Source organism: Chrysemys picta, chromosome 12, assembly GCF_011386835.1.
Source record: "Chrysemys picta bellii isolate R12L10 chromosome 12, ASM1138683v2, whole genome shotgun sequence".
In the NCBI taxonomy this organism is placed as follows: Eukaryota; Metazoa; Chordata; order Testudines; family Emydidae; genus Chrysemys; species Chrysemys picta.
The window spans coordinates 10191020-10203514 of NC_088802.1; the positions used below are offsets into that span (position 1 = coordinate 10191020).

The 12495-nt window shown below is 51.8% G+C and overlaps 2 protein-coding genes across 5 annotated transcripts in view; one reads left to right on the top strand and one right to left on the bottom strand.

Moving 5' to 3' along the window:
• Nucleotides 1-11259, top strand: part of LOC101950961 (zinc finger protein 665-like) — a 56285-nt gene extending 45026 nt beyond the window's left edge. The window contains exons 1-5 of one of the 4 annotated variants that reach the window (XM_065564542.1): nucleotides 3995-4330; nucleotides 5860-6006; nucleotides 6539-6665; nucleotides 7291-7404; nucleotides 7719-11259. In XM_065564542.1, coding sequence (XP_065420614.1) covers nucleotides 5938-6006; nucleotides 6539-6665; nucleotides 7291-7404; nucleotides 7719-9166 — 1758 coding nt within the window. In that variant the 5' untranslated portion in view covers nucleotides 3995-4330; nucleotides 5860-5937 and the 3' untranslated portion in view covers nucleotides 9167-11259. Of the gene's footprint in view, nucleotides 1-3994; nucleotides 4331-5859; nucleotides 6007-6538; nucleotides 6666-7290; nucleotides 7405-7718 lie in introns of those variants that run through there. The other 3 variants (XM_065564540.1, XM_065564543.1, XM_065564541.1) reach the window with 3 other exon arrangements.
• LOC101948742 (zinc finger protein RFP-like) overlaps nucleotides 1-12495 on the bottom strand; it is a 1201957-nt gene that overhangs the window by 373830 nt on the left and 815632 nt on the right. The window lies entirely within an intron of this gene.

Here is a 12495-nt window from a genome sequence, read left to right on the forward strand (position 1 = left end):
CCACACAGGAGAGAGCCCCCATAAGTATTCGGACTGTTGGAAAAGTTTCATACAGAGGGCTGACTTTGTTAAACATCAGCCAATTCACAAAGGAGAGAGACCCCATAAATGGTTGTACTGTGCGGAAAGTTTCAGACAGAGATCACATCTCACTAAACATGGGAGAATCCACACAAGATCTAAACTTCTGTGACACATGGCCAGAAAGGGTTAAGCAAGTTGCAGGTTAATTGACTCAATTTCAACCTTTAGAGGCATGTTAGAGAAGCGTGTAATTGGCAGTTAGGGCCATTTTACATTAGGTAAGATAGAGTTGGAACTGTTCACTTGTACTGTTAAAGACTCGGATGAAGATGTTGTTAGATGATTGACAATGTAACCGAACGGTTCCTGTCGCCTGTTAATTCCGAGATCAAAAGGAAATATTAATATTTAGAAGAAACTTTGGTGCAATAATGTCATTGTCTGTCTCTTTAAAGTTTGTGGTATATCGTCTATGAACTACTTTATGGATAGTTATTTTATGTTAATCCCATATAATTAATTACCAGTGATGTTTGGGAAATAGAAGGTTACTTCACTAGCCTATTGTTCACCCAAAGACTGTGTGCTGTTGAGAGGCTGCAAAAATCCATCCTAAAACTCTTGGGACCTGATCATTTTATCTCAGATCTTCATTGGTCACAACTTCAGAACTGTGGGAAAAGTTTCATTCAGCCATTGCACCTCATTAAATATCAGAGAATCCACGAAGGATCAACACCAACTAAATTATCCCAGCCAGGACTTTGTGAAACCAGGCCTTAAAAACCTCTAATGATGAAGATTCAACCACCTCCCTAGGTAACAGTGCTTCACCACCCTCCTAGTGAAACAGTGTTTCCTGATATCCAACCTAAATCTCCCTCACTGCAACTTGAGACCATTCCTCCTTGTTCTGTCATCTGTCCCCACTGAAAACAGCCAAGCTCCATCCTCTTTGGAATCCCCCTTCAGGTAGTTGAAGGCAGGAGCGGCGCAAGGATTTTTGCCACCCTAGGCGGGGGTCCTTCCGCGCTCCCAGTCTTCAGCAGCAATTCTGCGGCGGGGGGTCCTTCCGCGTTCCCGGTCTTCGGGGCACTTCGGCGGCAGGTTCTGGAGCGAGTGAAGGACCCGCCGCAGAATTGCCGCTGAAGACCTGGAGCGCGGAAGGATGCCCCGCCGCAGAATTGCCACCGAGGGCGGCAAAATGTCACCCCCCCAAATCCTGATGCCCTAGGCGACCGCCTAGGTTACCTAAATGCAAGCGCCGGCCTTGGTTGAAGGCTGCTATCAAATATCCCCCCTCCCCCTCCCCCACTCTTCTCTAAATAAGGCCAGTTCCCTCAGCCTCTCCTCGTAAGTCATCTGCCCCAGCCCCCTAATTGTTGAATCCTCCACTGGATTCTCTCCAATTTGTCCACATCCTTTCTGTCGCAGGGGGCCCAAAACTGGATGCAATACTCCAGATGTGCCCTCACCAGTGCCGAATAGAGGGGAATAATCATTTCCCTTGATCTGCTGGCCAGGGGCAGCTGTATGGTTTTTGCCGCCCCAAGCACGGCAGTCAGGCGGCTTCCGCTGGCCACGCAGATTTGGCAGCATGCCTGCGGGAGGTCCACCAGTGCCGCGCCTTCAGCGTCCCTGCCGCTGAATTACTGCCGAAGCTGCGGGACCGGCAGACCTCCTGCAGGCATGCCGCCGAAGGCAGCCTGACGGCTGCCCTCACAGCAACCAGCAGGCTGCCCCCCACGGGTTGCCACCCCAGGCACACAGTTGCTGCGCTGGTGCCTGGAGCCGCCGCTGGACTTGGCCTGTGTAGTATGAAGCTGGACCTGAAATCTAAATCAAACTCCTTATCGTCTCACCACACCAGTCTCCAGCAACCCACCTTGCCCCAGTGACCAGTCAGCTGGGAGATGTTTTAAATGTAATGAACTGGGGCATATAAAGGCCAACTGCCCCAAGAACCCCAACAGATTGCAGTTCATTACACCAGAATCACACCAAAGGTCCCCAGGCCCAGATGCCTCCCAGATACCCTCAGAGCGAAGGGAAACCGTGAGTGTGGGCGGGAAGAAGGTTAGCACGTGGAGGGACACTGAAGCACAAGTGTCAGCTATCCACCAATCCTTAGTGGACTCCAAATTCATCAACCCAGAGGCCCCGGTGATGATTCAACCCTTCATGTCAAACTCTCTAAACTTGCCTACAGCCAAGCTGCCTGTCCAGTACAAGGGCTGGTCAGGAATGTGGACTTTTGCAGTCTATGATGATTATCCCATTCCCATGTAACACCAGTGCATGTAGAATGGTGAGATTTGAAGGTGTTTGTTGCTAGGCTGACCATATTCCAGGTGCCCCAAAACAGGACACAGATGGGGGGTAGGAGCTGGCAGGGGGGTAGAGTTAGGGGTGATGTAGGGGTGCGGTGGGGGTACTCATGAGGTGAGGGTAGTGTTGGCTGCTGTCACAGTGGCAAGGCGGTGGCAACACCTGTCAGTCAGCACTGACCTGCGGGACCCAATCCCCAGGGCTGGGAGCCTGGGCCTGGGTGGGCGGGATCCAGCAGCAATCAATCAGTTGTGAATGTAGGGGAATGGACAAATCAGCTGTGGGTGCAAGTGAATGGACTAATCGGGAAGCTGACCAATCAGGGCTATTTCTGAGCAGCAGTGTGTCTGCTCTGCAACTCCTACAGCCCCCCAGATATTTGCTGTTATGGGAAAACCCGGCTCGGCAGGCTCAGAAAAGAGGATCTGTCGGGAAAAACCCAGACATATGTTAAAGTTTTTGTTACTGAAATATGTCATAGTTCTGGGGATTGTCCCACTCAAACTCCTCAGAGATGACAAAGGACAAACCCTTGGTGTTAGAAAACTCTTATCTGGCCGTCCATCACCAACAGAAAGAAGGGGGTAAACAAAGAAACAAAGAAATGTATAATTCACCTGAAGGATGCTTTGGAGCTCACACACACCTTGAAGTTGCCTGACCCCATGACTGTTGGTCCCTTACTGAAACTTAGTGGTGTTTTTTCGGTTGGTTTCTCCCAGTACCAAAAGACAGGAAGGGCCAATGAGAAATAAAGACCCTGAGAGTAGTCCCCAGGGCCAATGGGGAGAGACCAAGGCTCTAGGTCAGCCTGGTTGACAGGACAGGCAGGCCAATGAAGGAGTCAGTAGCCTGTCCTCTGTGTGAGCTGGAGCTGCCTGCCAGAGAAGGGCAGAGATAAGGGGAGAGCAGCAGCCTGAGCTGGGCTGGAGGCAGAGCAGCAAAACCACTGAGGCAGAGGGAAGCTGGGACTGGAGCAGTCCGGAGCTGGGTGCCATGAGCAGCTGGGGAGAGCGAGGGGAGACCCTGGGCAGTGTGGGATGACATCATGTTTTCCTTTCCCCTTTTTTCTTTTTCTTTTTTATTACTTGCTGTTTAATAAATTGTGTTTGTTCTGAACTCTGTGCAATCAGGGAAGCGTCCAGAGTGAAGAGAGCACCCCAGACTTGTGATATGAAACCCTAGCCTCTGTCCTGAGTGATCACAAGATTCGGGGTGAAGCCCCCTGAAAAATCCTGGGCCCAGCCTTGTTGGGGCTTCAGGGACTAGAGTCGAAGGGGAGTCCTCGAGGTTAGGCAGGCCTAGGGGTAAAAGGAGTGGGAGCGAGGACTCAGATCATTCTGCAATTCGATTCCATGGAGGTGGTGTATAAGCCAGTAATAGTAGGACCGTTCCCCTGCTTAACTCTGTGCATATTTATTGGTCTCTCCTAAAATTAATTCGGATTATAGGGAAAGTGTCAGAGCGGCCACCAGCGGGAGTTGCTGGCAATACTCTGAGGCCAACAAATTTGGTCCTTAGAATCCCTGGGCTAGATGCTCATGATGGGCCCTTCTGACCTTAACGTCTGTGAGTGGAACAGGGGTCGGACACAGAGATGCTGTAGATCGGTGGGTTTATCGCTAGGACCCAGGAGCAGCTGGGAGGCGGCTCTGGGGGGAGCGATCGCTGGGGTCTGTCCCGGCGCCAGAAAGTGACTCGCGGCCGCTGCGGTGACTCTGGCTCCAGGCTCCTGGCGAGATCCCCGAGCCCCGGCGGCTGGTGCTGGGAGCCCGGAGCCCTGGCTGCAGCCGGGAGAGGGGAATCTCCAGCAGGGCCCTTCCCGCTGCTCCCCAGGAGCCTCTCCCAGGGCAGAGCCCCCAGCCCGGCCAGGCCCCTTCCCGGCCCGGCCCCGGCCCCAGGGGGCCCCGCTCGGAGGGAAGGTGAGAGAGACCCGCCCCCCGTCACCCCCGGGCTGCAGGGAGAGGAGGATAAAGAGGTGCAGGCGGGAGGCGGGTGCTGGGGATGCGGGGGGCAGGCTGGGATGGGGGCGGGGGTGCACTGAAGGGAAGATGGGGCGATCGGGGGGGTTGTGGGGCTGAGGGGAGCGAGGCTGGAATGGGGGAAGATGTGAGTGGGGGGCACTGCGAGGGAAGGGGGATGTGGGGAGGCTGGCGGGGGAATGGGGAGAGATGCCAAGGCAGCTTCTCCGCCCCATGGGACACGAGGGGGGAGGGGCGGAGAGAAGCTCTTCTCCTCCTGGAACTGGTCAAACCGGCTTTGGGTGGGATCAGGGAGAAACCCCTCAGGGCGCAGAAGCTACAAGGCAAAAACCCAGACCCCGCCCCCCCCCCCCCCCACGGCTCCCAGTGTGTAATTGTCAGACACACCCGTGCTGATGGGGTCTGTGTGTCCTCAGTGTTGGGGGCTGCCTGAGGCCCTGGTCTGATTTCCGGGCAGGATTCCGATCTGAGTGTCAGGCCGGAGTCACTGCTGGCTCTGGCGGGGGGGCAGTGTGGATGGGCCAATGGGATCAGCCTCTGCCTGCCTGTCCCTGGGGGCTGCCGGGGGAGTCCAGGGCAGCTCATTATTCAGGTGTTGCCACCAGAGGTCTCTGGCGGTTGCTAAGGGAGAGGAGTTTACACTGCAATGGGGGGCAATCCCCCAAAGTGGCCCCTTTAGTTCTGCTCTTTTTCTAGTGTTTGGTTCAGAGATACTGTTACTGGGAGGGTCTGAAGAGCCTGGGAGAAATCATGGTGTGACATGGACTGAAGCCCCTTCTGTAACCTCCCCCATCGCCCCTCTCACCCCGACAGGCTGAGGAATAGGGGAGGAGGGCTAGCTTAGTAGTTGGAGTATTGGCCTGCTAAACCCAGGGTTGTGAGTTCAATCCTTGAGGGGGCCATTTAGGGATCTGGGGCAAAATCAGTACTTGGCCCTGCTAGTGAAGGCAGGGGGCTGGACTCAATGACCTTTGAAGGTCCCTTCCAGTTCTAGGAGATAGGTATATCTCCATATATTTTTTTTTTTAAAAAGGATCACATCCACATTTCACTCCAGATCCGTCCCTATTACGGGGAAAGGAAATGGCTGTGATGGAGACAGCTCAGGTAGGGGATTTTAGGGAGGGGCTGGGGAGGGAGAGGGGGAGACAGGGTGTGATAAACCTGCTGATTCATTCTTCCAAGACAAGGCTAACCTTAACCCTAACACCGTGCGATTTGTAGAAGCGGGGATTGTGCGAGGCAGATGGGAAAACTACATGGGAAGCTGTTTTCTAACCTAGCTTTAAGAGGAGAATGGACTGCTGACTAAGATAATGGGAAGGAAAATGTATAAACAAGATTCATCTGTATCCGTTGATATACGTGAGGGGAACCTGTAAATACTTTAAACTGTTGTACTTTGGAGACCTGCCTAAGAAAGGGAAACCCCCTGTCCGTAGGCTCCCCCTGCAATTGCTTGAAATAAACTGCCTCTGACTTACTGCTAACAAACACAAGAGTGAAGACTCTGTTTCTTCCACAGGAATCTGGGGGTGACATGGACTGAAGCCCCTTCTGTAACCTCCCCCATCGCCCCGACAGGCTGAGGAATCACGTTCACATGTCGCTCCAGATCGTCCCGTCTTCCAGGAGACAGGGAAGGGAAATGTCTGTGATGGAGCCAGCTCAGGTAGGGGAATTTCAGGGAGCTGCTGGGCAGAGGGAGGGAGAGGAAGGGCAGAGACAGGGTGTGATAAACCTGCTGATTTTCTGAGTAGGCCCATTGGTGGTGGGGGAGGGGAGATGGGACCTTCCCCCATTTCTCAAACAGGATATAACCCCCTCGGCAGGGCTGGGAACATTTTCCAGACTCCCAGTGCTGGAGCCTGAACCCACTAGCCTGAGGCTGCTGTGAAATACGAAGAGAAGCTGTTGGGATTCCTGTCCCTGTCTCCGGCTCAGAGCTCGGCTTCCCGTATCAACCTGTGTCTGATAGGCATGTGGGAAATGAGAAGTCCCGGCCGTGCTCCGTGTGCTGGGAGGGACAAGGAGCTCTCACCTTTTCCCACACCCTGAAGCCTCCTGGCTGCTCTAAGCAGGGTGTTGGTGGGATTCTGCTACTCTGGCCCTCCCAGAGCTTCATGTTTTTTTTCCTTTCCCATGAGTAGTGGGATTGAGGCTGGGGCAACAGGTTTCTGAGTGGGGGACTCTTGTTGTTTCAGATGCCGGTGACCTTCGAGGAGGTGGCTGTGTATTTCACCCAGGGACAGGGGGCTCTGCTGGACCCCGCTCAGAGAGCCCTCTACAGGGACGTCATGCAGGAGAACTACGAGATGGTGACCTCGCTGGGTAAGGGATTCCCGTCCCTTCAGTTATTAGAAGCCGTGGGGTCTGCGTATCTGAATCTGGTCAGGTTCTTCCCAGGTCAGTTAGATCAGAGGTGAGTGAGTTCCATAATGCACAGCTGCCATGTGAGAGAGACTTGCATCTCCGTGCCCTCTCCAGTGAGACATGGGTGCCAAAACCCAATGGACAAGTTAAACCATCCCCACCCCTCCAGCTTTCAAAGGGGCATAAATCCAGCGTTGTCCTGTCTGTGTTGTTTCTCGGCTGCACACACAATCCCTGTTCACCTCCCTCATTGGGAATAGCTCCAGTGATGGGGAAGGCCCCGGGGTCTGCGGGTTTAGAAAGAGGCAGGGGTTTAAGTGCAGAGCTGTTTGTGAGTCAGCAAGGCCCCCAGAGCACACAGATCCTGGGAACGCCTATTGAGGGTGTAGTAATAATTCAGCTCACCTCCACAGACAACTTCCTCTGTGCGAGGGGACTCAGTGACCATGTTCCCATCCTCTTGGATTCCACGTTCCTCCATCAGAGCACAGGGAAACGTTCCACTCACAGAATGTCCTTTGTTACAAATACTCCACCAATGCTCCATGCACCCTGATCTGGTCTGATTTCACCCTCTGCACAGGATTTCCCATTCCCAAACCTGAGCTGATCGCCCGGCTGGAACAAGGGGAAGAGCTGTGGGTGCCCAGTCTCCAGGTCTGCGAGGAAAGAAGGCTTCTGAGATGCACCCGCACATGTGAGGACTGACACAAAAATCATCTGGGGAATGAAGGAAAAAGTTTAGAATCCCCAAATATGGTTTGAATAACACCCTCAGTTCTTCCTCATCTCACCCAGAGCTTGGCTATGGTCAGCAAATATCGCTCACACCATTCCACCCATACTGTTAGCTGCAGGAGTTTCCTTCCCATCTCTCCTTCCCTATGAGTGTTTGGGTGGGATGTGGAGGCAGAATCCAATTGCTCAGACTTTGTGTTGGGTTTTCCCTCTGTGCTATTCCTCTTTCTCCCCAGCACAATGACACCTGTCTGGATTGTCTCTCTTTCCTAGCAGGTGCTGAGCGAGGGAATGAGAACGAGGAGGGGAATCATCATGAGGAAGTTCCTGGAGAAGTGCAACCACAGTGGACCTTTGTGGGAAGAGCTGAAGGGAATTTTTCCCAGTGCTTGGAGCAGGCAGAAGCCTGCGGAAATTGGCACGGGTCAGAGAGGCTTGTGGGAAACCACCCAAGGAAGAAAGTGGATGAATCTATTAATGGTGGAGGAGGAGACAAAGACCCCAGAGCGCAGCAGACAAATTCCAAGGAAGATACACCCTGTCACTGCCTGCAGTGTGGGAAAGGATTCATTGTGAGATTACAGCTTGTGACACATCAGACAATCCATACTGGAAAGAAACACTTTCAATACTTGGACCGTGAGGAAAGCTTCAATATGCACTCAGATGTTAATAACCATGGGAGAAGCCACACTGTAGAGAAGCCCATTCAATGCCTTGAGTGCAGGAAATGTTTCGGGTCAAAATCAGCACTAAATTCACATGAGAAAAGCCACACAGGAGAGAGACCCCATAAGTGCTTAGACTGTGGGAAAAGTTTCAAACGGAAGTCAGACCTTGTTAAACATCAGTCAATCCACACAGGAGAGAGATCCCATAAGTGCTTAGACTGTGGAAAAAGTTTCAGGCGGAAGTCAGACCTTGTTAAACATCAGGCAATCCACACAGGAGAGAGATCCCATAAGTGCTTGGACTGTGGGAAAAGTTTCACTTGGAGATCATCCCTTGTTAATCATCAGGCAATCCACACAGGAGAGAGACCCCATAAGTGCTTGGATTGTGGGAAAAGTTTCACATGGAGAACAGGCCTTGTTAAACATCAGGAAATCCACACAAGAGAGAGACCCCATAAGTGCTTGGACTGTGGGAAAAGTTTCACACGGAGGTCAAACCTTGTTAAACATCAGGTAATCCACAGAGGAGAGAGACCCCATAAGTGCTTTGACTGTGGGAAAAGTTTCATACAGAGGTCACACCTTGTTAAACATCAGGCAATCCACACAGGAGAAAGACCACACAAGTGCTTGGACTGTGGGAAAAGTTTCATACAGAGGTCACACCTTGTTAAACATCAGGCAATCCACAGAGGAGAGAGACCCCATAAGTGCTTGGACTGTGGGAAAAGTTTCAAATGGAGAATAGGCCTTGTTGAACATCAGGCAATCCACACAGGAGAAAGACCGCACAAGTGTTTGGACTGTGGGAAAAGTTTCATACGGAGGTCAAAACTTGGTAAACATCAGGCAATCCATACAGGAGAGAGACCCCACAAGTGCTTGGACTGTGGAAAAGGTTTCATACAGAGGTCAGACCTTGTTAATCATCAGGCAATCCATACAGGAGAGAGACCCCATAAGTGCTTTGAGTGTGGGAAAGGTTTCATACGGAGGTCAGACCTCATGAAACATGGAAGAAGCCACACAAGATGTAAACCTCTGTGAGACATGGCGAAAAAGTGTTAAGCAACTTGCATGTAATTGACTCAGTTTCAACCTTTAGACAGATATTTTAAAAGTGTCCCCACCTTAGATAATCTAGAGTTTGAAATGAAAACATGTATTGTTAAAGATTTGGAAGAAGAGGGGTAATTGTAGTGATCTATGTTTAGCTATATCTTGTTAGAGGTTAACAATTTATCCCAAGGGTTCCTGTGTTCTGTTAATTCAGGGATCAATAATTCAGCGATTATACCCGTTTCCCATGCCACCTGCCCAATTCTAGCTCAGTCTCATTGAGTTCGCTGGGGGTAGGGGCTGAAGGATGGAGGGAATGTTTATAGCTGAAATCACCAAAATGTGTTTTACAAGGTTAATGTCAATGGGATCTGTTCCGCTCTCCTGCTCGGACATTTTCTCTGGGGATCCCGGAGACGGAAAGGAGCAGGTGTTACCATCTTGGCTACCAATCCCCACGGTGACTCTCTACACTAGCAATTCTCAAACTGTGAGCAGATCATCCCAAGGGAGGCACAGGAATGTGTCAAGGAAGGCGTGATCAGTGTGGGTTGGTTGGTTTTTTTTAAAGAGCACTGGCTGTCGGCCCTGGGTGGCTGGGGCTTATGAAGAAGGAACAGGCCTATCTGGGACGTGGGGATAAATGCTCAGGCTCTCAAACCCAGGTGGAGCAGCAGCACAGAAGGGTGGCAATGAGGTGATAAGTCTTTTCACGGGGCCACCCTAACTTCTGTGCTGCTATTGGAGTCCTTCAGAGCTGGGCACATCGCCAGCAACTACTCTGCCGTTAGAGCTAGGTGGCAATATATGTGCTTGTGAGGGTGGGGGCATAAATGACCACAGACACATGGAAGGGGGTGCGTGATGAAACACATTTGAGAGCCACTGGTCTACACTATTATGATCACGTTTAGAAAATGATAAATGTACAAAGTATGTCTTGTGAGATATCATAGAAAAAGTCATCATCCGCTGAATATTATTGTCTGGTTAAAATGTGTCTCTTGGGAGCATCGCAGAGCTGAATCCAGGGGCCCCCCGCCATGACCAGGAGAGCCATGGAACTGAAGCTGGCAGTTCCCCCCATCCCCGAAGCTGGGAGCAGCGGGCAGTCAGAAGGCGGCGTGGCCCCCCCATCCCCAAATCCCGGAGCAGTGGGGAGGCTGAAGCTGGGAGCTCCAACGCCCTGCCCCCTGAAGCTGTGAGTTGTACTGGGAGCCCCCCTGCCACTACACAGCCCGTAGGTACCCCCTGCCTGCACCCTGAGCATCCCCCCCCGCCCATATACAGTCCTTAGCTACCCCCCTGCCCGCACCCGAAGCGGTTTTCAAACTTTTTGAACTGAGTCCCCCCCTTTGAATTATATTTTTTGGTTGCATCCCCCCACTACCCAGACAGGTAGGTGGCCTCCTGAGTGAGTCAGGGGCTGGAGGTGCCGTGCCCTCCCTGGACCTTGTTATGTGGAACTGGCTTGAGCCCCGCCAGCCCTTGCCCTCCCCCCCCCCCCCAATAGAAGTAAAACTATGCCTATGCCCAAGGGTGTCCCCCTGGCCCAGAGCCTCACACTCTGCCGCCCCTCCCCCCCGCTTGGGCCCTGGTGTTTTTATAGGATGCAGAAGGGGGCGTCAGCAAGAAAAAGGTTGAGAACCCCTGACCTGAAGGACGGCTGGACGCTCACTTATGCCACAGACTGACTGTCGCCTGCCCCTCAGCTGAGGCGTGAGCTTCAAAGAGGAGAGTGGTATAAAAACATAAGCGAGAATTGTCTCCATTTTTACATCTCCCCCATCTTTACAGAAGGCAACAAGGTGGCTTTAAAGGCAACAAGGGCTTTGCACTGGGGAGGGCGGACCAAGGCTGGAAGGAAATCCAGCCTGGGTACTAAGAACTGTGAACTGCCTGCAACAGCGGGTGGGGTCGGAAATCCGGTTTGCTTCGCATCTTCCTTAGCTTGGTAAAATTTAAGATTTAAAATACATGTTTTAATTTTATTTTTGTAACTAGTTCTGACCTTTTACATCTTTCTCACTTGAAAACCCCCTTCCTCCAGTTAATAAACTGGTTTTAGTGTTTTGTCTAGACCTGTGTGTTTTCATTGAAGTGTTTGGGGGATTTGACTTGAGAGAACAAGGCTGTGGCCTAATCAGGCCCCTTTATGGGGACGACCCACTAATTATTGAATTTGTCCATCACAGTGAACAGACTGAGCAGTCCAAGATGCACATTCCCGGCATGCAAGGCTGGGAGTAGAAAACTGGCTGATGTTGCTGTGTCGATTGGTAAGTTCCTGAGTGTCTGGCTAGTCGCACTCAGTACAGTGCAGCCAGGAGTGTTGGTGTCACTAGGCATAAGCCTAGGTAACTCGAGAGGGTGGAAGACCACGAGTGTCGATGAAGCCTTCCTGCTCTAGGCCTAAATGAACCAAAGCTCCTCCCTGGTTGAACTTTAATTGACCTAAAAAGCCAGCAACAGAAAATGGAATGTGTAACAGTCAGTTATCAGTTGCAACACCGCTCATACCGGTACAAAGCGGTAGTAATAAGGCCTGCATGCTTCTGGCTGAAGAGTAAGATAACAGATCAAAGGGAAAAGGACAAGATAACGGTTCAAAAGAAAAGTTACTAACGAGCTAGACTTATAGCCACTGAGATGACTTAACTGCTTAAGGTAACTGCTATAGGACAAGGGGGGGAAAGGGGGAAGGGGGGGAAAGGGAAGAGCTTAGCTAAAGTAAAGTATAAAAAGAGAAAAATTGCTTATGTTGGTGTGCTTGATCTGAGACGTGGCAGTCTCCTTGCATCGCTTTGAGATCTCAAATAAACTTTGATTGCTTCTCCACCCTGGTGTGTTTATTGGCGTGGCGCACACTGATGAGGAGACCTGGGGGAAAGGGCTGGGTCTGGGCAGGAATGTGACTCTGCACAAAGGGCCCCTTTCAGGGTCCTGTGGTGAGTTTGTACCAGAGGGGGAGGGGTTCCCCGTGGGTCTGCGGGTCCCAGAGCTGCTGCCCTCAGTGACACAGCCAGGCTCACCCTGGAGAGCAAACGCCCATGGGAACAGGACAGTCCCCAGTTTTCCCAGGCAGAGGGGGGGAGGGAAAGAGACAGGAAATATGGTCAGGATTAGCCGGTGCATCTCTGTGGCCCTGAACCAGGTTTCCGAGTATAAACGCACCGTGAGCATCTTGCGTGTAAGGCTAAGATTTTGTCCTGGATGTTTTTAGTAAAATCAGGGACAGGTCATGGGCAATAAAGCTAAATTTGCGGAAGCTCTGGGCTGCAGCGGGTGGCAGGGGGAATCCCGTAGCTCCTACCTGC